The sequence below is a fragment of the Macaca fascicularis genome, chromosome 12, assembly GCF_037993035.2.
Source record: "Macaca fascicularis isolate 582-1 chromosome 12, T2T-MFA8v1.1".
Lineage (NCBI taxonomy): Eukaryota > Metazoa > Chordata > Mammalia > Primates > Cercopithecidae > Macaca > Macaca fascicularis.
In genome coordinates, this window is record NC_088386.1 from 35884299 (window position 1) to 35911886 (window position 27588).

Genomic DNA, 27588 nt, shown 5'->3' on the forward strand with positions numbered 1-27588 from the left:
TACTGGGGGGGACGGGGGGGAACTCCACCCTGGTAAATTTGTGGTTAGACCAGTTCTCTGCTCTGGAACCCTGTTTTCTGTTGTTTAAGATGTTTATCAAAACAATACGTGCACCGCTGAACATAGACCCTTATCAGTGGTTCTGCTTTTGCCCTTTTGTCCTGTTCCCTCAGAAGCATGTGATCTTTGTTAGAACCTAATTAGTTCTGCTTTTTGCCCTTTGAAGCATGTGATCTTTGTACCCACTCCCTGTTCTTACACCCCTCCCCTTTTCAAACCCTTAATAAAAACTTGCTGGTTTTGAGGCTCAGGCCAGCATCACAGTCCTACCAATATGTGTTGTCACCCCTGGTGGCCCAACTGTAAAATTCCTCTCTTTGTACTGTCCCTTTTTATTTCTCAGCTGGCCGACACTTACGGAAAACAGAAAGAACCTACACTGAAATATTGGGGGCGGGTTCTTCTCACCAAAAAACAGAATTAGGATGCATCCATTCCTCACCTACCATAGGTTCTCTGCCTTTTTTCTTAAAGCCTGGCCTGAGTTCTGAACAGGAGCAGACATCCTGCCTGTCTCCATGTTTCCCCTGGTTCTAGTCCCCACCCACTCCTAACTGTCTTGTCTTTTGCCACACTCCCTGTAGTCTTGAAGGGATTAAAGTAGCAGCTGCACATAGAAAAGAAATGATGATAGTTGGTCTTGGTCCAGTTATAGAAGTTGCAAATACAAGTTTGGTTAGTGACCTGTCACCAGAGACACTGATTTTCCTTGAGAGATCATGGACTCCTGTGCAATACATTTGCATCAAAGCTGAATTGGTCTCCTAGTGCAGGGGTCCCCAATCCCTGGGCCATGGATGAGTACTGATTGGTGGCTTGTTAGGAACCAGGCCACAAGCAGGAGTGAGTGGCAGGCGAGCTAGCCAAGCTTCATCTGTATTTACAGTGGCTCCCCATCGCTCATATTACTACCTGAGCTCTGCCTCCTGTCTGATTAGCTGTGGCATTAGATTCTCAGTGTGAACCCTATTGTGAAATACATATGTGAGGGATCTAGGTTGACCATTCCTTAGGATAATCTAATGCCTGATGATTTGAGGTGGAGGTGAGGATGATACTAGAGCTGCTGAGTGGCTGAAAATACAGATTAACATTAGCAGATAATAAATCAATTGTTTGAAGACTCATATCAAAACACTAACAGAGGCTAGGAGTGGTGGTTCATGCCTGTAATCCCAGCACTTTGGGAGGCTGAGGTGGGCAGATCACTTGAGCTCAGGAATTTGAGACCAGCCTGGGTAACATGGTGAAACATGTCTCTACAAAAAAATACAAAAATTAGCCATGCATGGTGATGCCTGCTTATAGTCCCAGTTACTTAGGAGGCTGAGGTGGGAGGATAGCTTGAGCCTGAGAGATGGAGGTGGCAGTGAGACGTGATCATGCACTGCACTCCAGCCTGGGCAAGATAGCCAAACTCTGTCAAAAAAACAAAAAACAAAACAAAAAAAAAACCTGTCAGTGAGTGGCAAGTAACAAGCTGCATCTGTTGGCAAGCCTTATAGTGGCAAGTGAGTCGATGCACTACAATTGCAAAGCTGCATCTGGTGGCAGGCTTTAAGTCAGAATCCAAAACTTATTTTAGTCCATGTGTGGTCCACCCATTATTTTATTTACCATATCCATCCATGCCTCTTGCCCACAGTGCACACTTGTCTCAGTCACAGTTTTGGAAAACCTACAAGCTAAAATGGATTAAAAACAAAGGTCATCTGAGAGCTTCTTTCAAAAGGGGGAAAGACCCAATGATGAGACAGCAGAAGACTCTCAGACTGTCAACACAAAGAAAACTGCATTTAAAAGAAAAGACTTACTTTGTATAACATGTGGCAACCAGTTTCCCAACTAAGCCATGAAATCTTCAAAACTGCTTTGCCACATGGAGACCAAGCATCCTGAATTAAAAGACAAGCTTTTGGAGTTTTTCAAAAGGAAAACAAAAAATGAACATGAAGAACCATATTTTTCTTCTTGCAGAGAGCCTACAAACAGACGTGCAAGTAGGAGAGATATCACTAAATTCTTTTCCTAGCAAGGAATATTAATATCAATACCCTGGGAAAGGAATGCATTCCTGGGGGGAGGTCTATAAACAGCAGCTCTGGGAATGTCTGTCTTATGCCGTTGAAATAAGGAATGAGATATGCCCTGGTCTTCTGCAGTACCTTCAGGCTTACTGAGGGGGGAGAGAAACTCCACCCTGGTAAATTTGTGGTTAGACCAGTTCTCTGCTCTGGAACCCTGTTTTCTGCTGTTTAAGATGTTTATCAAAACAATACGTGCACCGCTGAACATAGACCCTTATCAGTGGTTCTGCTTTTGCCCTTTTGTCCTGTTCCCTCAGAACTCAGAATGATGCACTGACAGCATCATTCTTAGTGGCTAACCACATTACTAAAGCTAAGAAGCCCTTTACTATTGGTGAAGAGCTAATCCTGCCTGCTACTAAGGATGTTTGCTGTGAAATTTTAGAAAAGGCTGCAGTTGAAAAGGTGGTATGTGTTCCTCTTTTGACTAGAACCATAACGAGATAAATTGCTGAAATAGCACAGGATATTAAGGGACAATTGTCAGAGAAGATTAATGATATGCAATCCAGGTTGATGAGTCTACTGATGTTAATAACAAGGTAACAAGGCTTGTTTTTGTGCAATACATTTTTCAGGAGGATGTGCATGATGATATGTTATGTGCACTTTTGTTGCCAAACACCAGCACAGCTGCAGAACTATTCAAGTCTTTGAATGATTACATATCAGGAAAATTAAATAGGTCATTTTATGTCAGTACATGCACGAATGGAGTGGCTGCCATGACTGCATGGCTTTCTGATTTCACTACTCAGGTCAAAGAGGTTGCCTCTGAATGTGAGTCTATGCACTGCATCACCTACAGAGAAATGTTGGCTAGCCAAAAAATGTCACCTGAACTTAACAGCGTTTTGCAGAATGTGATTAAAATTATCAGCAATACATTATATGTCTTCAGCCTGTACGATAAAATACATGCCCTTAACTCATATCTGCTCATGCAGCTCTGTGAGGGGATAGAAACAGAGCACACACGTCTTCTCACAGAAGTGAGATGGGTTTCTAAAGGTCAATCACTAGCCAGAGTGTTTAAGTTATGAGAGCCACTTCAGAGATTTCTTTTAGAAAAACAGTCACCACTGGCAGCACATTTCAGTGACACAGAATGGAATGCAAAACTTGCTTACTTGTGTGACATACCCAACCCGCTCAGCAAACTCAATCTGTCACTTCAGGGGATAATGACAACTGTGAACAAATCAGCAGATAAAGTGACTGTATTCAAAGCCAAACTGGAATTACGGGAGTGAGGAGAGAACATTGTTATTTTTGATGTGTTTCAAACATCGCAGAGATTTTGAAAGAGACTGAACCAGGGTTTTCTTTCTCCCACTTGGTGCATGATCACCTATCTTAGATTTCAAGAGTTTGAACATTACTTCCCAACCACAAAAGACCCCTGAATTATGAAGGAATGGATCTGCGACCCATTTGTGAAAAAGCCAGGTGAATCAACTTTGTCTTTGCTAGAAGAGGATCTACTACTTTCTGAGGGCTCTGTTCTGTTCCATTGGTCTATATCTCTGTTTTGGTACCAGTACCATGATGTTTTGGTTACTGTAGCCTTGTAGTATAGTTTGAAGTCAGGTAGCGTGATGCCTCCAGCTTTGTTCTATTGGCTTAGGATTGTCTTGGCAATGCAGGCTCTTTTTTGATTCCATATGAACTTTAAAGTAGTTTTTTTCCAATTCTGTGAATAAAGTCATTGGTAGCTTGATGGGGATGGCATTGAATCTATAAATTACATTGGGCAGTATGGCCATTTTCACGATATTAATTGTTCCTATCTATGAGCAAGGACAAAAATCCAAACACCGCATGTTCTCACTCATAGGTGGGAATTGAACAATGAGAATACTTGGACACAGGAAGGGGAATATCACACGCTGGGGCCTGTCGTGGGGGAAGTGGGGGAGTGATAACATTAGGAGATATATCTAATGTAAATGACGAGTTAATGGGTGCAGCACACCAACATGGCACATGTATACATATGTAACAAACCTGCACATTGTGCACATGTACCCTAGAACTTAAAGTATAATAATGAAAAAAAAAAAAAAAAAAAAAAAAAGAGAATCTACTACTTGAGACCACAAATGATGGTGGTCTTAAAAGTATGTTTGAGAAAACTTCAAATCTTCATATGTTCTGGACGACAGTCAAGGCAAAATATCTGAGATTGCCACAAAAGCACTGAAAAGCCTCCTTCCATTTCAGACATTCCATATTTGTGAAGCCGGATTTTTCTGCAGTAACAGCAACCAAAACAAGACTACAGAGTACACTGGCTACAAGCAACACACTTCAGGTGTCAGTGTTTCTCAGATGAGATTATCTAGTTGCAGTAAAACAAGCTCAGGGCTCCCACTAAACGATGGTGAGTTGTATATTTATTTCATTATATATTATGATGTAATAATAAGAGAAATAAAGTGCACAAAAAATGTAATGTGGCTTGAATCAGCCCCAAACCATCTCCCTCCCTGGCAAACAGTCCATGAAAATGATCTTCCATGAAACTGGTCTCTGGTGCCAAAAAGGTTGAAGGCTGCTGTCATAGCATGTAAGGAACCACCATTCTTAGTAACTTCTTAACATAGATAAATCTCTGGATTTTAAAATAACCCATCCAAACCTGGCTTGCCAATGGCCTAAATAAATATAAAACATAGACATGCCTGACAATCCAAAGTTATTTCACATCACTTCTGTTTAGGGAAACATTTCTGAGCACCAAATATGGGACAAAAACACAGGGTATAGGTACTCCTCGCTAATAATAATCAAAAGAAACTTGGAGAGGCCACAATCATATCAAAGTAGATATTATAGCAAAGAATATTACCAGATATAAAGAAGGTTATTTCCTAATGACAGATGAATCAGTTCATCAAGAGAAACATAATTCTAAAATTTTGTGCATTAGCAACAAAATTTCAAAAGATATCAAGTGAAAACTGGTAGAACTGCAGAGAGAAATAGACTAATACACAGTTATAGTCAGATATTTCAGCAATAACCTCATAATAATTGTTAGAAGAAGTACACATACACAAAAATTAGTAAGGATATGGGAGACTTAAATAGTACTATTAACTGATTTGTTATCATTGACATTTTTAGAACATTCCACCCAGGAACATCATAAGACTTTCTTTCAAATTCATGTGGAACCTTTATCAAAATAGGCCAAATTCCAGGGAATAAAAAGCACTTTGATACATTTTAAAGGATTCAGGTTTTGCAGAGTATGTATTGCGATCACCAATGAAATCAAATTAAGACAAACAAAAAGCTGGAATATCCCAAATCATTTGGAAATTAAACAATATATTCTAAATAACCCATGGTTCAAAGGATAAATAAAAAGTGAAGTTAGGCCAGGCGTGGTGGCTTATTCCCGTAATTGCAGCACTTTGGGAGGCCAAAGCAAGTGAATCACTTGAGGTCATGGGTTCAAGACAAGCATGACCAACATGGTGAAACCTTGTCTTTAATAAAATTACAAAACTTAGCCCCTCATGGTGGCACATGACTGTAATCTCAACTACTTGGGTGGCTGAGGCAGGAGAATGGCTTGAACCCAGGAAGCAGAGCTTGCAGTGAACTGAGATCATGCCATTGCACTCCAGCCTGGGTGACAGAGTGAGACTCTGTCTCAAAAAAAAAAAAAAAAAAAAAGAAGAAGAAGAAAGTTAGAAAGTAGTTTAGAACTGAGTGAAAACAAAAACACAACATATAAAAATATATGGGGTGATGCTAAAGAAGTATTTGGCATCACTATTAAGAAATTTATAGAAACTAATATTTATAGCAGAAAAAAAAACTTGGATCCAGATAAAAGACGTGCAATGGTTAATATTACAAAATCAATCAGTTCAATAAAAAAAGAAGAAGAATTTGATCAGATTATTTACTAAAGTAGATGTGCAAATAGCAAAGAAGCCTACAAAATGCTGTAAAACATCATTAATCATTAATCAAAAATGAATTAAGATATACTACACATCCATCAGGACAGCCAAAATTTAAATGAAGCAGTTTTTCCCAAGGATGTGTAGGAATTGCAGTTCTCAAATACTGATAGTGGAAATGTAAAATTGTACAACCGCTTTAGAAAACAGTTGGTATTTTCTTTAATAGTTAAACATATTACTTATTATGTAATCCTGTCTTCAGAGTAAAGAAGTTATGTCTATACATATAACTTCTAATATGTAGTTATTAGAGGACTAATACATGAATGCTCATGCAATTTGATTTGCAATATTCTACAACTTAAACTCAAATGATTATAAATTGGTTAATGAACAAAAAATGTTTGTTATATCCACACAACAGAATACTTCTTAGCCATGTAAAAGAATTGATATTTGATAGATCGAGCAACAGGGAGAAATCTCAAAATAGTTAAGTTGAGTGAAATAAGCCAGAAACAATGAATACATGTTGTATGACTTGTTTTATGTAAATGCACACTAATCTACAGTGACTTCAAGCAATTAAGTGGTTACCTGTGGAAGCAGGGGTGAAGGAAGCAGTGGGAGGGAAATTGCTAGAGATGATAAATATGTCCATTATCTTGATTGTGTAGAGGGTTTCATGGGTATATACAACTTTTAAAACTTATCAACTTGTACATTTTAAATATGTGTGGTTTCCTGGGCCGAGTGTGGTGTCTCATGCCTGTAATCTCAGCACTTTCAGAGGCCAAGGTGGATGGATCACCTGAGGTTAGGAATTCCTGGCCAACATGCTGAAATCCCATATCTACTAAAAATACAAAAATTAGCTGGGGATGGTGGCACATGTCTGTAGTCCATCTACTCCAGAGGCTGAGGCAGGAGAGTCGCTTGAATCCAGGAGGCAGAGACTGCAGTGAGCCAAGACTTCACCACTGCATTCCAGCCTGGGCGACAAAGCAAGACTGTCTCAAAAAAACAAATAAATAAAAATAAATATGTGTGGTTTCCTATATGTCAATTATATATTAATAAAGTTGTTAAACAAAAGAATGCATAAATATAGTGCTTATACAGAATTGTGATGCTATGGTTTTGTGGAAACTATGTAATATAGACTGGAAGATTTATCCTCGTCACTAATGTCTTTTAACATTAATTATTATACTGAACACATTTTTTTCTCGCTGACTCTGATTATGTAATTTCCCCTTTCCTGACAAGAAATGCAAGATTTCACAAAATAATTCTATTATTTGTCTTAAAATACCATGTTCTTTTAAAAAGTTTATTATTTGTCCTCTTCTCTCTCCATTACAGTGTGCGTAAGTGAGTGTTTGGGTCCATATCAATGCTAAGTATTGAGAAAAATGCTCAAGAAATAGACAAAACATAAATTTAGGGTCTAATATGTGTTAAGGACTCCTATAACTTTCTTTCTTTAAAATCTCTCCTCAGCTTTCTAAGGCCAAAACCATGACACCCATTTGCGAATGAAGAAATAGTGAAGAACTGAGGAAGTCTACCCAATTATTTAAGGTTCAAAATCAAGAATCGAGCTCTGCTTCTATTCACTCTTGAGCTTATGGATCTTCTCCTGAAACTGCCCAGTGCCCTGCCGCATCACCGTCTCCATCCTGCAGACGAAGGGATAAACGGGCAACTCAGTATGCAGGTCTGATAGAAATGTCAGTGGGTCTATATAGTAAAATCTTCTTACAACGTAAGACAATTTTGTACACTAATCAAGCACAAAATATTGAAATGATTAGGAGGGAAGGTAGTACAGACACAAAAAATAAAATGCGATTTCTTTACTTCACTCCTCAAATATTTATCTGTGCCAGATTCTGTACTAGATAGTGGGGACATATTGGAGAATAGAAGATACATAGAACCAGTTTTCTGGAACTTAACAAAAGAGATATTTGATCCTTTAAAAGGGCAACATGAAAGCAGTCCATAAATATATGACACCGAAAATCTGGTAGAATGTATGTAAAATTTCTAAAACTGGGGATAAGACGGTGTCATAGAAGTTGGCTTTGGATCAACAGTGTGAACACTGGTTTTATTTGCTTTTAATCAAATATGACGTTATAGTACAAAAGCAGGCATACAGCAGTGGAGAACAGTGAGATTTTTAACACATTATATGACTAAATATGCTGCATTATTTTCCATAGGTCACAACCAAAGCATATAACTTGGGAAGGTTTCAGGGGAGAGATATCAAGCTGATTAATGGAATGGAAAATATAGCCCATAAGGAGAGATTAAAGAAAATGGAATAATTTGGCCAAAAGGTGATGAAAGAATTTAATTTGAGAGTCCTTAAACAAAGCACTTTTATGCAAAGGATAATGTTAGGTTATTTACAATTTCTATTGAGAAGGATAAAAAGAAGCAATCAGGCTTAAATTAGAGCATGAGGATTCTTATCTAGACATAAAAGAGCAGTAGTTGTTTATTTGTTTGCTTGTTTAGATCAGGGATGATAGATGTGGCTCTACTTTAACCTGATGCCCTCCATTGACCATTTCTACGCAAACATTCAATGAACGTTATAAGAATATACGTACTGTAGATGGAAAGGTGTGGATTTGACATTTTCAGTCTTGTCTTTTATTGTGGCTTAGAAATGCAATACATGTTAATTCAGCAAGATGGTTAGTGATCACTTTCCATCTGTCAGGAAGATGCTGAAAATTACTGAGTCACAACATTGAGCCAAAAAAACAAAACCAAGTGGATGAATAATTTTGCAATATCAAGAAGCAGTAAATTCCAGCTGTGAAAATTGAATATCATGAAAAAAGCTCTGGAATTTAAGGCTGGCCTTCACCTTACACCAGTAGCTCTTGGATGATGGTCATACCATTAGCCAATAGAATCGCATGTAATTGCTGTGGGTTTAATTATTCTAAACTAGAATTTTTAGTACGCTCATTTCTTACATTTGTTTCACTGCCAACCAATACAGCATTTAGTGCCAACATTTAACTGTATCTCCCCTACAAAAAATCTAGACAATACAAGCTCAGTGGTCAAGTTTCATAAAATAAGACAAAAAAAGGAAAGCTTTTTCTACTAAAAATTTTCAATACATTGGAGCAAATCACACTGTTAATAAACTTCATTTCTGCATGGCAGAGTTATTGAAAGCATACTAAGTATTATTAGAATGAACAGAGGTTCTCTTCTTAATAGTCACTCATATTTTAATCTGTTTAATAATTACTTATTCATCCAAAATTAAAAAGAATAATTTATAACAATAATTCTAAAATAGATTATCTCTACTAATACATCCCCAGTATTGTTTACTCTTTGCTTGTATTGGGAGGAACTTTAGATAAAAATAATGCAGGCATCATTTTTAAAAGCACTATTACAGTTCCTTAAATAATTTGTATAACACATAGAGTTAGAGCTTGAGGAATGTATCTATTCCCCAAAAATATTCCTAGTATGTACCTACAGTGAAATAGATATATACATACAGTAATCTAGACATTATCAAGAAATGTAACGGGAACCTCGAGCCACTTACATATACAAAATCAACAAAATATTTATGCCCTGAAATACATAATATCACTAATAGCACTAGAAAAGTTTTCAGGAAACAGAAACTACATAATCTAAAAATTAAAACTGTATTTATATTAATTCATTCTGTTAATCAATAATGTTTACTCAACATCTACCGTGTTCCAAAATGAATAACACCATTTTTGTCCGCAATGAGTTCAACCCAGTAGAAGGTTGACCTTGGAGACTCACATGTTTTAGTCTGGATTGACAAAATCTGAAACATATTCATTGTGGAATTATTTACTAGGACCTGAATCTTAAAATCAAGAAAGAGATCAGGAAGAAGCAGTGAGTGGGGAGGGCTTCCTTAAAAAAAGACAATTTGGCATAGATCTTTTTATCCAGTCAAAATTATATGAACAATTTTTCCAGACAAAAAAATTAATCCAAAAAAATTTTTAAAAATGAAGTATTTAAAATTCTTCTCAAATGTGGCCTAAATGTGTCACAGAAAATTCTACTTTTCCAGTAAACCTCACCATGCTTATAGAAAATTCATGAGCACTCATAAAGTGCAATACTGAAGAAAAGTTATAGACATTTTTTAATAGATGACAATCTCCAAAAAACTTTCAGTACCAACATATAAACTGAGATCATCTTGGAATCCTGCAGGGAGTGGAATTCCCTTCAGAGTACATGTGCTGCTATCATAGTTCATATTGAAGAAGACAATGTTTTCAAAAGTGTATCATGCATGACACAGATGGAAAGCTGTGGATCACACAATGCACCAGATAGTTCAAACAGTGTGTGAACAAGGTGCTAGATCACCTTGAAGGGCTCATGAGAAAGTTTTGAACGGGTCAATTCTCTTTCATTCTTCCTCATTGTTGCCTTTTGAAAAGTTCAGTCAAGGGTAAAGAGGGCTTTTCTGACACTTAACTAATCTCTGTTTTTAACAAAGAGCTGGGTTTTGGTAGGCTGATGTCAAATTAGAATTGTTTTAAAGTAGAATTTAATAACATTGCTTGTTTTATTGTATTTATTTTTATCTCTAAGGTAAGGCACCAGATTTCTATTTTCTATTATAATCCCTGGACTGGCCTTGGAGGGAGGGTTTTTTCCATCAGTGACTATGCTTAGAATTGCCATTGGCAGGTTTATGAGATTGAAAAGCAGACTGACTTTTGATTTGTTTATCATTGCTCTCAAAGGTCTATAGACACTGTACCCCTATCTTGCTCATCCTATGCCTCCTCACTCACTGTTAGTGACAACAGATAATAATTTTAAGACCATTTAAATACATATTTTTCTGTTAAAAATTACCTATTCCATGAAACCCCGTCTCTACTAAAAATACAAAAAATTGCCAGGCGTGGTGGCGGGTGCCTGTAGTCCCAGCTACTCGGGACACTGAGGCAGGAGAATGGCATGAACCTGGGAGGCGGAGTTTGTAGTGAGCCGAACTCGAGATCACGCCACTGCACTCCAGCCTGGGCAACAGAGCCAGACTCTGTCTCAAAAACAAACAAACAAAAAATTACCTATTCCAATATTTTGTATCTGTATCTTACTTCTCTGCCTAATTACAAACTATAACAGGTCAAAGAAGCTGTATTGAGTAACGGTTTGGTATGGGTCTGGAGCCAGATCCCACTGATTCAATTATCTGTTCACCCACTTTCTTTCTCCCCCTCCCCCACCCAAGACAGTCTCGCTCTTGTTGCCCAGGCTGGAGTGCAGTGGCACTATCTCAGCTCACTGCAACTTCTGTCTCCCGGGTTCAAGAGATTGTCCTGCCTCAGCCTCCTGAGTAGCTGGGATTAAAGGTGCCCACAACCACACCCAGCTAATTTTTGTATTTTTAGTAGAGATGGAATTTCACCATGTTGGCCAGGCTGGTCTCGAACTCCTGACCTCGTGATCCTCCTTTGACCTCCCAAAGTGCTGGGATTACAGGAGTGACCTACTGTGCCCATCCCTGTTCACACATTTTCTATCTGGGTGACAATGAGAGAACTCACACTCCCTGAGCTTTATCTCCTTAACTATGAAACAGGAATAATAACAGTGTAGCTCTCATAGGTTGTTGTGAGGATTAAATAGTATTTTATACTTATATGATCATCCACATAAGGCACACAGCCTAATACATAGCACTTAATAAGCTTTCAAAACTATTATTTGGAAAATTCAACTTCTTTGGATTCCTGAAGTTACTAATAAAATGGCTTAATATTTTCAGGTGTTCATTAATTTGTTAAATAAAGAAATATTATACAAATTAAAAATCAATTATACAAGTAGAATATTAAAGAAAACAGATAATACAAACTGAGCCCATTGTTGTGGGATACATTGGTAGCATCCTGAAATGTTAAAGTGCTTGATGCTTCCTCTGCCAAGAACAGGAGGCTCTGGCTTGAGAGTGCCTTGACATTCAACCTTGTGTGTAGTTCTTCAGTGTCCCATTTGTAATACCTGGCTTTGAAATGACATATTCCCAATATTAATTTTCAGAATCATTTGACAAGCTAAGCTGAAATAATTTGTACTTGGACATTACAAAAATTGACATGGTGAATTCTGAAAGAAAAAAATATGTATATTTTTGCTTATATTGTATGTAGTAATTATCAGTTTTCTTTTTTCTGACTCAATGAAATATCATTTCCTCAAAAGAAACTCACCAAATAATCAGAGTTTTGAGTCCGTAAAGAGTTTTATGATTTCTGGAGGTAGTTTCTTGTGCCGCTGTGATTTCCTAATAGCTAGCCAGTTTTTACTGCTCAGAGCCTGTTTGTATCAAGAATCTTGTGCTTTGGAGATTACAAAGACCACACTGAGGAACTGGACAGTTGTTCCTAACAATCTGCTTCCTGAAGTAGAACTCATTATAGGACTGGGTGTATACTAATTCCAACAGCAATAAGTTAATCTGAAGAACTTCTAACATAGAGATTTACAAAGTATTCCATCATCTGTGGACAATTTTAAGAAATAGCTAGGAATATTCATGTAAGCTATCTAACATCCTGATACACAGATACAATGGTTGACAGACATACCTGTGTGATCTTTATATAGCAAAACCATCATTAATTGAAATTAGGTAATATATTGGATTTCCTGACTACATTTTGTAGTTGGGATTCAGAAACTAATTACCAAGAAGATTAAAATAGAAACAGATTCTACACTTGATTTAAAACTTTTAATCTAATAATGTTCAGAATGAAAATCCTAAAGCCATATATGCTACTAAGTGTTACAGTTTTGTCAATACAATTTACTTGGTAATAGAGGAAATTAGATTAAAACTTTAGAAGTGTCTCCAACAAGTTGAAACAGATTAGATGTTATACTTTTTTTTTTTTTTTTTGAGACAGAGTCTTGCTCTGTTGCCCCAACTGGAGTGCAGTGGTGCAATCTTGGCTCACTGCAACCACTGCCTCCTGGGTTCAACAATCTCCAGTCTCAGTCTCCCGAATAGCTTGGATTATAGGCGCGCATCACCACGTCCAGCGAATTTTTGTATTTTCAGTAGAGATGGGATTTTGCCATGTTGACCAGGCTGGTCTTGAGCTCCTGACATCAGGTGATCTGCCCGCCTCAGCCTCCCAAAATGCTGGAATTACAAGCGTGAGCCACTGTGCCTGGCAGATGTTATACTTTCGATAGTTTAATTAATTAAAAAACTATGATAAATAATTTCTAATATTTAAAAATAAATTTCCACAGTTCTGATATGGACTTTTCATTGAGCCTGCCACTCAGCATTTAATACTAATTGTTAGTACACCACTTCTAAAGAATTGATTTTACTGAACTAAAACAATATGCATTTACTTTATATTTTATATTTACACTTACAACAAAATGACTAATAAAATATTATTGTACATATGCACATATTCTGTAACTTTTTATTAATTTAGATTAAATATAAATTATAAGTTTAAATTAGAGACCTGATTGCCTGAGTAAAATATACAGTTCACGTACTATAAATTCTATTAATCAAAATATAGTTTTGAAAACATTAGAACAACTTTAATTTCAATAAATAGTATCACTTCATATTTCTTGTTTTTGTTTTTTTTTTCCCCTCAAATACCAGTCAAAATGCAAGGGTATATAAAAAAGGAACATTTAAATACTGGGTGTGTGTCTCTGTCTTAGGACATAGAATTGAGAAGGGAAGCGCAATCATACGCACTATATGGTCCACGGGGGTGAGAAACCTTAGGTGTCAGGGAAGATCTGTTCTCTATTTCTGTGGGCTTGAATAATAATAGTTTTCTTCCTTTCTTTTCCCTTTTTTTTTTTTTTTTTTTTTTTTGTGAGACGGAATCTCACTCTGTCACCCAGGCTGGAATGCAGTAGTGAGATCTCCGCTCACTGCAACCTCCACCTCCCAGGTTCAAACGATTCTCCTGCCTTAGCCTTCCGAGTAAATGGGATTACAGGTGAGTGCCACCGTGCCCGGCTAAGTTTTGTAATTTTAGTATAGATGGGTTTCACCATGTTGGCCAGGCTGGTCTTTAACTCCTGACATCAGGTGATCCACCCACTTTAGCCTCCCAAAGTGCTGGGATTACAGGTGTGAGCCACTGCACCGGCCGAATAATAGTTTTCCAGTAACTTCTACCTTTGGTCAAAGACAATTTCTTATGAAGATTTCTGAGGACTTTTTAAAATAATTTCTCTCAAGATTTTAGAGAAATAAAAATATTAATTAGAGAGTTAATATTTCAAAGGATAATAAGAGTCTACAGTAACTTACTCTGACATTAGTTTCCCAACAAGAAGTGATAGTTATTTTAAAACTAAATTACGCATCACTTCACTCCCTACTTTCATTATTTTCCACCTAAACATTGAGCACATGACTGGTGGCCTAATTATACGAAAAACATAAGCCAGAAGGCTTGAATTCTAAGCATTAAATTTAAGATTGATTGGACATCAGAAGCATCAACTATACCCCTCTGTTTAGTATACTCAAATAACAAAGCCAATAAATGCCACAGTAATAACTACAACATGTCTTTTGTTATCATTATCATATTATGTCCAAGTGTTAATGGCTGAAAACAGCCTTTTTCATAGCGAAATCTAACACCATTTGGATCTTCAAATTGACGTTAACATATAAGCATTAAGTGTAAGGTTTTTTAAAGTGGTAAAAAATATATATTTTCTACAGATGATGAATTACTAGATATTGGTGTTGAGAGAAACATTAGAATCTTTGATTGTACTTATTTTTGATCACTAACACAAAGCATAATCAATCATATTGGCATGGTACTAAGCAGAACTGAGTAATACCTAAAATTACAAAGGGTAGAGTATTCTCCATGGAAATTGCCAGCCCAAAAGATACTTCAACAGAATCTGCAAAACAGAAGCTTATAATCTAAAACAAAGACAAATATTTTTGTTCCAAAGGTAGGCCCAAAGAGATAGAACTTTTAAATCTCCATATTTCTTACATATTTTCTTCTATAAAATATTTAACTCTTTTTTCTTCACATACTGCTAAAAATCTGCAACTAGTTTTGTATATATGCATGTGTTATTTTGTAGTTTTAGATAACTGAATATACTTGGCAAAGGATGAGAAAAGCAGCATTACAAAGATGAGTTTTTCAAACAAAAATATAACAGAATATTATTAAATTCCTGACTCAATTCATTTCAAAAATTCAACTGCATCAATTTAGATTTCTTATGAAGCAAATATGGCATTTCCCTTCTTTTCAAACTAATTATAATCCCCAATGGGCAAAAACTTATTTCTCTTATGGCTTTTGCTACAGATCAATCCAGAGTCTAGAATATTTGGCATGCATCCTGACTCATTGTGTAGGCTCCTTTTTAGCTTTGTTCAATAAAATTAAAATTTCACAGTTTCCTGTTATTGTTAAGACAGACAGAAGGAAGGAAGGAAGGAAGGAAGGAAGGAAGGAAGGAAGGAAGGAAGGAAGGAAGGAAGGAAGGAAGGAAGGAAGGCAGGCAGGCAGGCAGGCAGGCAGGCAAGAAAGAAAGAAAGAGAAAGAAAGAAAGAAAGAAAGAAAGAAAGAAAGAAAGAGAGAGAGAGAGAGAGAGAGAAAGAAAGAAAGAAAGAAAGAAAGAAAGAAAGAAAGAAAGAAAGAAAGAAAGAAAGAAAGAAAGAGAAAGAAAGAAAGAAAGAAAGAAAGAAAGAAAGAAAGAAAGAAAGAAAGAAAGAAAGAAAGAAAGAAAGAAAGAAAGAAAGGAAGGAAAGAAAGAGAAAGAAAGAAAGAAAGAAACATCAACGAATAATTGCACCTCCTTTTGGTGGAGAGTCAATGCACAAAAGTTACCAAAGTCATTGGATGAAAGCTATGAAAAAACTTAATGTATTCATTCCACTTGGACTATTTAGTGACTCCCATATAGGTCATTCATTTTTTCCTATGAAAGCTAGAAGACAATTTCCTGGTCCCATTCATATGGCTAGGCTCTCCTTCAAGGGTTCTATTAGAGCCAAAACATTTCAATGCAAAATAAATGCTATTATACGGGCTCTCTCTCACATACACACTCTCTTCCTTTCTCTTTTTTTCTCTCCCTCTCTCTCGCAGCAAAATATACATACACAAATACATTCACAAATACAAAAAATCATTAGCAGAAAAGAGGAAAAGAATAAATTTAGAAAAACAAATAAATAGGTGAAAGAAAAACACATGATATATCAAAAAATTACCATAAAATGTAGTGATCTAATAAAACTACAAAAAAAAAACTTACTGAATTAACAGAAGCTGCTTTACACATAGAAAATAAGTTCCCCACACTACCAAGTTTGTAGAAAAATATACTTATTTTCATTACAACTACTTTAAAAGTTTAGAAATATACCAGAAGTTAAATTATGTTTAAAAGTTTCTATTAAAAAAGATAATAGCATATGTACACATCATGGTTTCAAAGAAGCAAGATAGAACTATGCAATTATTTTTTTAAAGTTTTAGAATTAGATTGAAAATCAATCAACAGATACCAGTCACACACACATACCAGACAAAATGTTCAAAGTACATCCTGAGAAATAGTGATTCCATAGAATGTCATTAACTGCTATTTTACAATTCATCTGGGATCAAATAACTATAGAATGCCAAAAAATGGAAAGCAGTAAAACAATATGGTTTTCATTTCTATCTCTCCTATATTATACTGCCCCACAGGCTTTTTTTTTTTTTTTTTTTTTTTTTTTTTTTTTTAATTGCCAGTGTGAAAAGCAGAGAAAGTGTCATCTCAACAATGAGTAAGATATTAACCAGAAGTTTTTTTCAGGCAGGTAGAAAATGTAAAGTTCCCTTCTGGATCCTGAGAGATTGTGAAAAGGAAAAAATGATGGGAAAGTTGTAGAAAGATCAGCTGCACATATTCTCGAGACATCAGGGCAGCTCTCAGATTGATATGGGATGAACCAAGACACTGGAAAGAGAAGCGTCACACTCACCTGGATTTATCATGGGAAAAGGCCAAGCTTCTAGGAGAAACAATACTGGATGCACACAACATTTTAAAAAATTTAGGAGTTATTTTGTGACATTAAAAGTTGGTAGAAGTTAGAAGTATAAGCTTGAGGCAGTATTCCTGGCTCCTCACAGGACCTAGGAGGTTTACAGGGTCATGTGCTGCTGTAAGGATCTTCGCTCAAGGAGTGTCATATATCAACAGCAACATAAGAGTAAGCAGCAGCTCATCAAGAATAAAGACTTGAAGACAGCGAAACCCACAGGGAGTGAGGATGCCTGCACTTCATAGTCAGATTAGAGCACAGAGTGCAGATCAGACCAAACCCCATCAGAGACGAATGAGTTTCCAGAGACTGTGTGAATAGGAGGCCCTTTCTCCTTTCCAGCTGCTAACAGGAAGGTACATAATCCCCTGCTCCTAAATATCTAGATAGAGAGATACTGTGATACCATATGTTAGAAAATTCAAAATCTGTCTCCCAGCAGCCTCCCTCAACAACATCCCCCAGCACACCCGCTTCATTCACAAGTCACAGCCACACAGGATAGAGGCACTGAGGATGTTCAGATCATCTGTTTGCTAGTCAAAATATGGTACATATATTTATAACCTACATTTAAATTTGGGAAATACTGATTAAAAATACTACACAGATGTCCTAACAAAATATTTGTAAGTGTGGACCATTTTCCAAGATACAAAATTTAAGTACATTATCTTTACTATATATAAAAGCATAAAGCTTTCCTCCAAAGGTTATCTTGAAACCATGGAACAAACAATTTCTAAATGTTATTCTAAATGGAAGTATATTTACAAAGTACATCTACATACTATATATTGAATTTATATATGCATATTTACATAGTTGTATAATTATATAGTACAAGTAAAAAATAATAAATGTGAATAATACATGATCACTTCAGGAGAGTGGGAAGAAGAACGGGGAAGGGAAGAGGAGGATTTTAGTGTTATTGTAGAAATTTAAATGTATTAAAAGAGATATCTTATACCAAATTTTAAAAACTATTAAAAATAGTACATGACACTTATTATATAATTTACATAACATGATACTTGTTATATAACAAGTCTATATGTGTGAATTTTTTTTTTTTTTTTTTCTGAGATAGGGTCTGTCTCTGTCACCTAGGCTACAGTACAGTGGTGCAATCATGGTTCACTGCAGCCACAATCTCCTGGATTTAACCGACACTCCAGCCTCAGCCTCCAGAGGAGCTGACACTACAGGTGTAAATTTTTAAATATATTTTTTTTCTGCAGAGATGGGATCTCACTATGATGCCCAGGCTGGTCTTGAATTCCTTGACTCAAGCAATCCTCCCGCTCTGGCCTCCCAAAGTGCCAGGATTACAGGCATAAGCCACCACTCCCAGTCTGAAATATTTTATAATTTAACATGTACTTGCTTTAACTTTATAAAAACAGTTATAAGGTAATAAGAGTACTTATAGCTTATAGTTATAACTGTATAGCTTAAAACTGTATAGCTTATAAATGTAGCTTATAAGCTTAGAACTATAGCTTATAACTTATAAATGCAAGCTTATAGCTTATAACCGTAGCTTTGAGTAGTGAGTTTCAAATTCCCTGATCACATATTTAAAGGAAAATAAAAGCACGTGTTGATAGGTTCTGTCTTTTTGGTTGAATGTTTTCAGCGTCGTGTTGGGAAAGCCAGGTTGCAAAAGATACAAAGACACTGTAAAAAGTTCAAGTTCTCTTCATGAGCTCTAGTTAGTGTGACTATAGCTAACACATTAATTAAAGATCATTAGCCAAACAGCAAGTTATAAAATGAGATTGCACAAAAGCAGCAAATGAGGTTGAATCAACTTAGAGGCAAGAAACTTCTTTGAAAACTCAGAATTCTAGATTAGATGAAAGGATGCAGGAAAATAAGCAGAAAGCAAGACGACAGAGAGGAGTCATATGGCAGAGCAACAGTGGGTGCTAGAAAGTTGGGGCATGAGTGCAGAGTCGACCACTAGAGACCAAACAGGAAATTGCTGATAAAAAGAGAAAATATTTTAGAGGCATTGAGAATGCAAAAGAATCTAAACTGTAAACTGGGGAGAGAGAACATAATAGAAAGATCCAGATTCTAATACCATCTTATGAGTTCAATTTTAGAAAAATTTCAACTCTGATTTCTAAGCAGACATGTAATGCTAGTATAGTCTGTCAAATTCTTAAATCCTCTATTAGTTCTTGAAATAGAATAGGGTAGGCTGAAGGTGAAGAAAGTTTGAAGTTGAAATTCCAAATAAATATTCTGGAGCTGCTACAATCGGGATATTCTACTTATTTTGGTCAGGCATTCAAACCTGGTGTTTGCCCAAGATTGTAATAAACAGTGCAACAGCCCTACAAGAGCATTCCTCCACGGTCTAATATAATTGTATTTGTGTATATTTTTTAAAACTTGTTTTTCCCTTGGTATAAAGTTTAAAAGAGCAGACACCTTCGAGCAAATAGAAGTGATTTTATATAAACTATTAACAACTCGCAAAATGAATTTTTAACTATCTTGTCATGAACACGAGGCTAGCATAGATTTAAATTTTTACTCAGGCAAAAATAGAGCTCCAAGATGTTCTTTAAAGACCTTTAGTAATTTAATCCAAATGTGCCAAATGTACATTTTTACAGATTCATAAATTCAGCTGTCTCAAAAACCAGGCGTTAATAAAATGGGAAGTTATATAGTTAATTTAATTTTTAAAATTTATATCCAAAGTTTCACCAAGACTAAATTATTAACGCTGGTCTCCTACACTATATTGAATTTACATCTATTCAAAGTCTCCTTAAATTATACATTAGCATACAATTTTTTCATAGATTGAACATTTGTTGTTAAAATTGTGAGTACTCATAGACCAAATTATACCAGGTTAAATTCAATAAACATGATATTTCAGTAAATATAAATATAGAATTTAAAAAATATTTACAATGATTATTATTTTAATTCCCTACACTATATATATTTTTTGTATGTGTTAAGTTACTCTGCTTCATGTTTTTCATAGTGCTTCTCTCTCTCTTTCTCTTGCTTCTATATTGCTTTCTTTACATAATTTAAAGAAAAACAAAACAAATTGTTTAAATTAGAATATGTCAAGGTAGAACAAATTACAATGTTCAGACTTTAGAAATGAAATAATCCTATTGATAATGGAACTATAGATAAATACAAAAATTGGTGCTGAGAAGTAAGAGATAACAACTAGGTGAACTTCAAGAGCATAATAGAATCTCCCCTTAAACATAGCACGGGTTAAGAAAACTATGGACACAAACTGAAATAAAAATGGGATTCTAAATAGAGATCCTGCAAGAGGGAATAGGTTAGATACTCATCCCACACTTAATGCAATCCTACTCTACATCCTGCTAAGTCCTGAGGATATGGGACATGTGAAATAGTGAAACACACCCATGCTTCTAGACAAGATCGGTTCTTAGACATAAGGATACATAACTGAGTCAAACGATAAGGACTTGGCATAACACAGTGAACCTTTGCAAAGTGTTATGTTTCTTTCCCATTCAATAAAAACACCAGAAGGAGAATCATCCCAGGGAGTGTTAAAGAATTAGCATAAACATGTAACATTTCTATATTTATTGAGGACAAAAGCAAACAAGGTGGCCACTTATCCCTTTCGAAAATAAGGGGCATGAAATGCTGTACTAAGATATCACATAGAATTTTCTTTACATTAATTAGCACCTGTGCACAATAAAATTGTATAACTCAAATCAGATGACAACCCTCCATCCTTGCTCCCCGTATGTGTGTGTGTGTGTGTGTGTGTGTGTGTGTGTGTGTGTGTGTGTACACTGGTCTGGAACTTACAGCAATACTAGTGGCTGGGAGAATCCTATATAACCTCACTACTGAAAACATTTAAATATATTTTTCTCTTCATATGGAAAGAATGAAGTATATTTATGCTGTATCCACAGAGGTTCAAAGCAGATGCTTTGGTTTCCAATAACCCTGGAGTCACATCCCAGTTACAGGACTTGCTAGCTGTAGGACTTTAGACAAGTTACAGAACCTCTTTTTGCCCACTTTCCTTATCAATGAAATAGGGGTAATAAAGAGATTAAGTAAGATAATCACTCTAAAGCTTTTAACATATTTCTCGGGCCATATGGTTACCATCAACTAAATATTCGGTATTGTTGTTACTAAGGTGATTGATAATAATCTATTTGAAGCATATAATCTACCAAAACAGAGTTAAATCATGCTAAAGTGAGGAAAAGGAAAGAGAGGAAAATACAGAAATAACAACCCAGTCCAGAAATTGTTCAGAATTAACAAGTCATTATTTCACTTTTGTTTGGTAAGTGAAAATGCAAAAGACAACAGGGTAAACTAGCCAGTAATATAAACTAGCCCACAAAAGTCCTTGGTAGTTGCTATGGACTAATTGGTGATGAATGCAGTTTGAGGCTTTGTGAAGTAATTCTGAAAACCAATTCTACAAAGTGGTAAATGGTAGTTTTATGATATTGTGGTAAGCTATACTGGTTGCATATTCTAAAGACCCAATTATAAGAAGATAGTATTAGGAAAATCACTTAGAGACATGTTATTATTGCCAGCACTTATACATGTAGCTCATAAGTGTTGTTGAAAATAAATGAAATTTCAGAGCACTTAAAGGTTTTTCATTATTTTCATTTTCTCCATAAAATTTCAATGAAAGTACTGTGGAATCTAGCAAATGCATTTAACACACTTCTATGAAGTCTGGGAGTCCTATCCAGTTTGGACAAACTTTGTCTTTTCTAATCAATTACTAGATGAAATGCTTTTTGCTTATCCAACAATGCCAAATTGGCATATTTGTCTACAGAACAGGCTCAATTAATGTTAATAAATGCTGATAAAATGTATTACACATAGCAAATACTCTTGATTTCTGTCTCAGTGTTAACAGCTTTAAGATAGAATCAAATATATTAAACAAAATAAATATATTCTCCATTTCTGCAATGTCAATCAATAAATTATTGTAAATAAAATTATTTTAAGTGAAAATATTAATGTTTCAAAAGCAAATGCTGGCTTAAATGATCACTGTCATCTACTAATACAGAACAGATGCTTTTTATTCTTTTTTCACATTCTATTCTATTAAAGAATGACATACAATAATCATTGAATAACTACAGAATCTTAGGGATTTAAGCAAAAAAAAAAAAAAAAAAAAAATGAATTCCAGAATGATGTGAATATAGTGTTTCCTTATTTCTATTCACTAAATGCTAATGCTAGCATGTTCACACTCTAATATAAGAAAATAATGGTCTTATTCTACCTCTTTGGTTTATCTTTTATAAAGTTCTGGGTTATATTAAGGAATATTTACTCTTCCATCTTATCACTCCAGGCTTTTTGTAAAGTAGCTAACCTACGTTTTTATGAGTCTGTGAACACAGAGACAAAACGTTTTCAGGTAAGACCTCAGTTTCAAAAGAATTGTGTTCAAATTTGCTTCGCTGTGGTTATTGCAGATGATGACCCAAAAACGGAGAGAGAAGACCCAGAGTCACAAACACTCACCGCAGTTGGCCTCGTCTGATGCATCTGCACAGTCTGGATCCTCATCACAAACCCACAGCTTGGAAATGCAATGTTTCGTAGTCTTACACTGGAAATAGTCTGGAGAACAGCTGTTTTCAGCTTAGGAAGAAAACTGCTATTAAAATGTAGCTTTGGAGAACATATTTATTTATTAAAAACAAATTTTATAGACAAATGTTTAAGACAGTTTATCAAAAAATGTATTGTCTTTAAATTAATAGGACTCTGAAGGTGAGGAATTTTAACTTTTAATTTCTTATGAGATACTCCTGATACCCTCTCCAGTAAAAATAAAGAAAACGTATTTTTGCAGTGATACACTGATAAATATCAGAGTTTTCAAAAAAACCTGTTGATTAGATATTTGAACACTAATTTTAAGAATTAAGAATTCAGGGACTTTCAAAATAAGTCTTCTTCCAGAAAAAAATAAGAATTCATAGGTACACATTTTTGTAAACTCAAAAATACTAAAATTGGAAGGCATTAAGTGAATAAGGAAATAAAAAGTACCAAGTTTATCAAAATGTCTAGGAATTGTGTTGAGTTTTATACGTATATGGAGTCTTGCTCTGTTGCCCAGGCTGGGGTGCAGTGATACGGTCTCGGCTCACCGCAACCCCCATCTCCTAGGATCAAGCTATTCTCCTGCCTCGGTCTCCCGAGTAGCTGGGATTAGAAGCACCTGCCACTGTGCCCAGTTAATTTTTGTATTTTTATTAGAGACACGTTTTCACCATGTTGGCCAGGCTGGTCTCGAACTCCTGACCTCAGGTAATCCACTTGCCTCGGCCTCCCAAAGTGCTGGGATTACAGGCGTGAGCCACTGTGCCCGGCCTGTGTTGAGTTTTTGAGGGAAGTGGACATCCAACTTAGACTGTAAACTGCATCACAAATCCTAGTCAGTTCAATGCATCATCTTCTAGAATGGCTAACCATAAAGAACTGGTACTGACTTTATTCTGAATGCACCCTCTTAATCAAATTGCTGGATGACTGCACATTATTTACTGATAAAATTTTAGAGGAATAAAATAAAACTTCAGCAAGACAGAAATGTTGACAGCAGTTCTGTTGAAGCCCTGAAACTTGACAGGTGCTCCATTGTTCACACAATCTGAATGTGTGAGTGCGTGTGTGCAAGCTGTGCATGCCAGCCTATGTGCATATATATGTACATGGTATAAACTGTTTTGCCTTCCATTTAACATAATTAGAATTTTGATGGAAGATGGAAATATGAGATGAAAAGAAACAAAATATTTTACTATCATTGTTTCAAATAGTTCATTAAGATATGTTAAATAGAGCATTATTTAGAATTTTGTTGAAGTTAAACTTTTGTTAGACTATTTTACCCAGATTTTATATGTCTCTTCATGAGTACAACATGTATTTCACGGAGAAAAAAACTCTCTAATTAAAAATAACTTCAAGAAACGAATTAATCGACAGAAGTAAATTACCTTTATCTACTTAATGTGGGCAAGCATACATTTAAAAAAACATAATCAACTGTCATATTGTATTTGATGCTTCTCTTAAGGATGATGTGGATGAATGAATGTTGTTCATGTTTGTCATAATTTCCAGGTAGATTTTAAAGTAAACTTGCCCATATTTTCATTTTCTCTATTTTTATTTAGAGCTTCTATCCCAGTTGGCACCTATTTCTAATTATTTGACCATAATTTATTTTTAATTTATCTACATCATATGAGTTTATGAAGTATAGTAATAATTTTTAGACTTATTTTAGTTAGGAGTCAAAGTTAAGACAAGACAGAGCATTTTGAGCTGACTTACGACAGTCTCTTTCATCTTCCTCATCACCACAGTCATCTTGCCCATTACATCTTAAGTTTATTGGGATACATTTCTGGTTCTTGGTACACTTGAATTGACCTGACAGGCAGACATGTGTGTCTAGAACATAGAGAGAGAGGAAAAAAAAAAATATGTGTCTGAATTTAAATCGCACAGACATAATCAGTTGAGAATTAGACTTACGTTCATTAGTTAGGAATTTAATCACCTACCACAGTTGAGTTCATCAGAATTGTCTCCACAATCATTCTCTCCATCACAGATGAAAGCTGGTAGAGCACAGAGTCCAGTCCCACACTGAAATCGGCCTGGCTGACATTTAAATTCAGCTAGGGGAGAAAGCATAGATATTGTGGAATGGCAATCTTACCTCACAACTTCTTAAACAGAGACTTTCTGGCATTCAAGATATTTACTACAATAAATATATCCTAGAACACAATGTGAATGTCTCTCATCTCGATAGCTATCAGATTCAAATGTTTAGCTTTGAGCAACTCAGATGGCTTCCAGAAAACATTTAATAAACCATACTTTAGAAGGTACGAATTAATAACAGACAAATATTTTTTTAAAAAATTAAAAAACAAAAGTCTCCTAATTTTAATGAAGTGATATTGAGAGGTTACGTTGCAGAATGAAATTTATTGTAACAAAAACTGTTATTCCAATATCATTTTTTGAGAAATAATTTCTCCTTGATCACTTGGCCTATGGTGTGTGTGATTTGACCACAATGCATATTCTTTCTTTTCTTTTTTTCTTTTTTTTTTTTTTTTTCTTTTTTCCTTCTGAGACAGAGTCTTGCTCTGTCGCCCAGTCTGGAGTGCAGTGGTGTGATATTGGCTCACTACAACCATTGTCTCTTATATTCAAGCAATTCTACTGCCTCAGTCTCCCGAGTAGCTGGGATTACAGGCACCCACCACCACGCCTGGCTAATTTTTTGTATTTTTAGTAGATATGGGGTTTCACCATGTTGGCCAGGCTGGTCTCGAATTCCGGACCTCAGGTGATCTCCCCAGCTCAGGTACCCAAAGTTTTGGGATTACAGAAATGAGTCACTGCACCTGGCCCACAATACATATTCTCTAGCACAATGTAAAGCAAATGTTTTCTATATCTATCATATTTTAAATCAGATTTATCAATAATCATCCCTATACTCCTATTATTATACAAGAGAACAATATCTTATAAATGGCAAATATTTTATATACTATACATATATTATAACAAGTAACTCCTAAGTGATAATGCATTTTATCTGATCGTATTATCTAGGAATAACAATAATAAGGCAGGATCTGCTGAGGATCTACTATGTGTCAGGCACTGGGCTAGACCCCTTCACATACAGTTACTAATATCATCTCGTCATAACACTCTCATTTTGGCATCACCATTTTAGCAATGAGTAAACTAAATTTACTGAATATGAATTCATCTAAGTATGCACAACTTTTAAGTGTCAGACTCTGAATTCAAATCTACTATGGTGTTTGCAATAAAACACTTATCTTTTGACTAATAATTTTAATGCACATTACTGATTTTGAGATTAATATTATCTTTATTAGCGCAAATCAGTGAATCAAACACTAATAAATAGCATTTAAACTTTTTTTGATAAATTATGCTTTTATAATTACAATATTACATAAAAATCTAAGCATTCTTTTAAAAATAACTCTATATATGTTTTGCTTCCATAGAAGAGAGTTCTAAAATGTTGACAGTTATTTGCTTCCAATCTATAATATTTGTTAATAAATCATACTAAATGTTTAAACTGAATGACACAATTATCTCATACTTTAAACATGTGCCTTTCTTCTATTTCATTTTGCTTTGTATATAATTTTCTTTAATACTCCTTTGCTATCAAAACAACTCCCCACCAGGAAAAGGGTTGCAACTATTAAAGGAATGCTTGGAAATAACTTGGAAGCCCATCTGACCTTCAAATCTGTCTCTAGAATAATCTTAAGTGTATTAGATTATTATAAGAAACATTATAACAAATCTGTGATGCCAGAGAATTTTGATGCATCCCTCCCAACTACATTTATATAAATAACAGTAGGTAAGTTTGCAAGTATGGGACCCTGGGATGAGACTTTCCTGTCTTCTCAGGTGAAGTTATAAGTATTGCCAGCAGCTCTTATTGTCTGAAGGAATTGATGACGCATCTACCCGAAAGTGAAATCTAAGCATTCCGTAGACTCTTGCATATAATTTTCTACTTCACCATGACTCTCAAGTAAAGTATCATGCCTACAGATATTCAAAGCTGTTACCCCATCAACTACAAGTAAATGTTTATTTGCTATACTAAAAGAAAGCTCACAGAGATAATGAAACCAATAAAAACATTTAAGACTACTGAAGAAAATATAGAGGGAAAGTTCCACGACATTAGTGTAGGTAAAATCTTTTTGGATATGACTCTAAAAACACAGGTAAAAAAAGCAAAAATAGTCAAATGGAATTACTTCAAATTAAAAAAAAAAAACTTATATACAGAAAAAGAAACAATCAACAGAATAAAGAAACAATCTATAAAATGGAAGAAAATATTTGCAAACAGTACATGTGCTAATTGGTTAATATCCAAAATATATAAAGAATACCCAACAGTAAGAAAAAAAAAAAAACTCATTTAAAAATGAGCTGAGGATTTGAATAGGCATTTCTTTAAAAAATTATACAAATGGCCAACTGATATATTAAAAAATACTCAACATCACTAATTATCAGGAAAATGCAAATAAAACCACAATAAGGTATCATCTTATACCTGTTAAGTTAGGCATTGTAAAAAAGGAAGAAATATAAGTGTTAGCAATGATGTGAAGAAAAGAAAACATTTATATGTTATTAATTCCTATCCTGACCACTGAAAGTTTCTCCATATTAACAAGAAGGCATCCGTACTGTCTGATCATGTGTT

The 27588-nt window shown here is 35.2% G+C and overlaps 1 protein-coding gene across 4 annotated transcripts in view; it reads right to left on the bottom strand.

Annotated features, from left to right (window-relative positions):
* The window catches only part of LRP1B (LDL receptor related protein 1B), a 1954889-nt gene that overhangs the window by 194328 nt on the left and 1732973 nt on the right, over positions 1 to 27588 (bottom strand). For all 4 annotated transcript variants that reach the window (XR_012421093.1, XM_005573071.4, XM_015433154.3 and 1 more), the window contains 3 exons: positions 24848 to 24964; positions 24615 to 24734; positions 22788 to 22907 (listed from right to left, as the gene is read on the bottom strand). Coding sequence is in view for 3 of the 4 variants with exons in the window: in XM_005573071.4 (XP_005573128.4) it covers positions 22788 to 22907; positions 24615 to 24734; positions 24848 to 24964 (357 nt within the window). In the remaining variant the exon portion in view is untranslated. The remainder of the gene's footprint in view (positions 1 to 22787; positions 22908 to 24614; positions 24735 to 24847; positions 24965 to 27588) is intronic.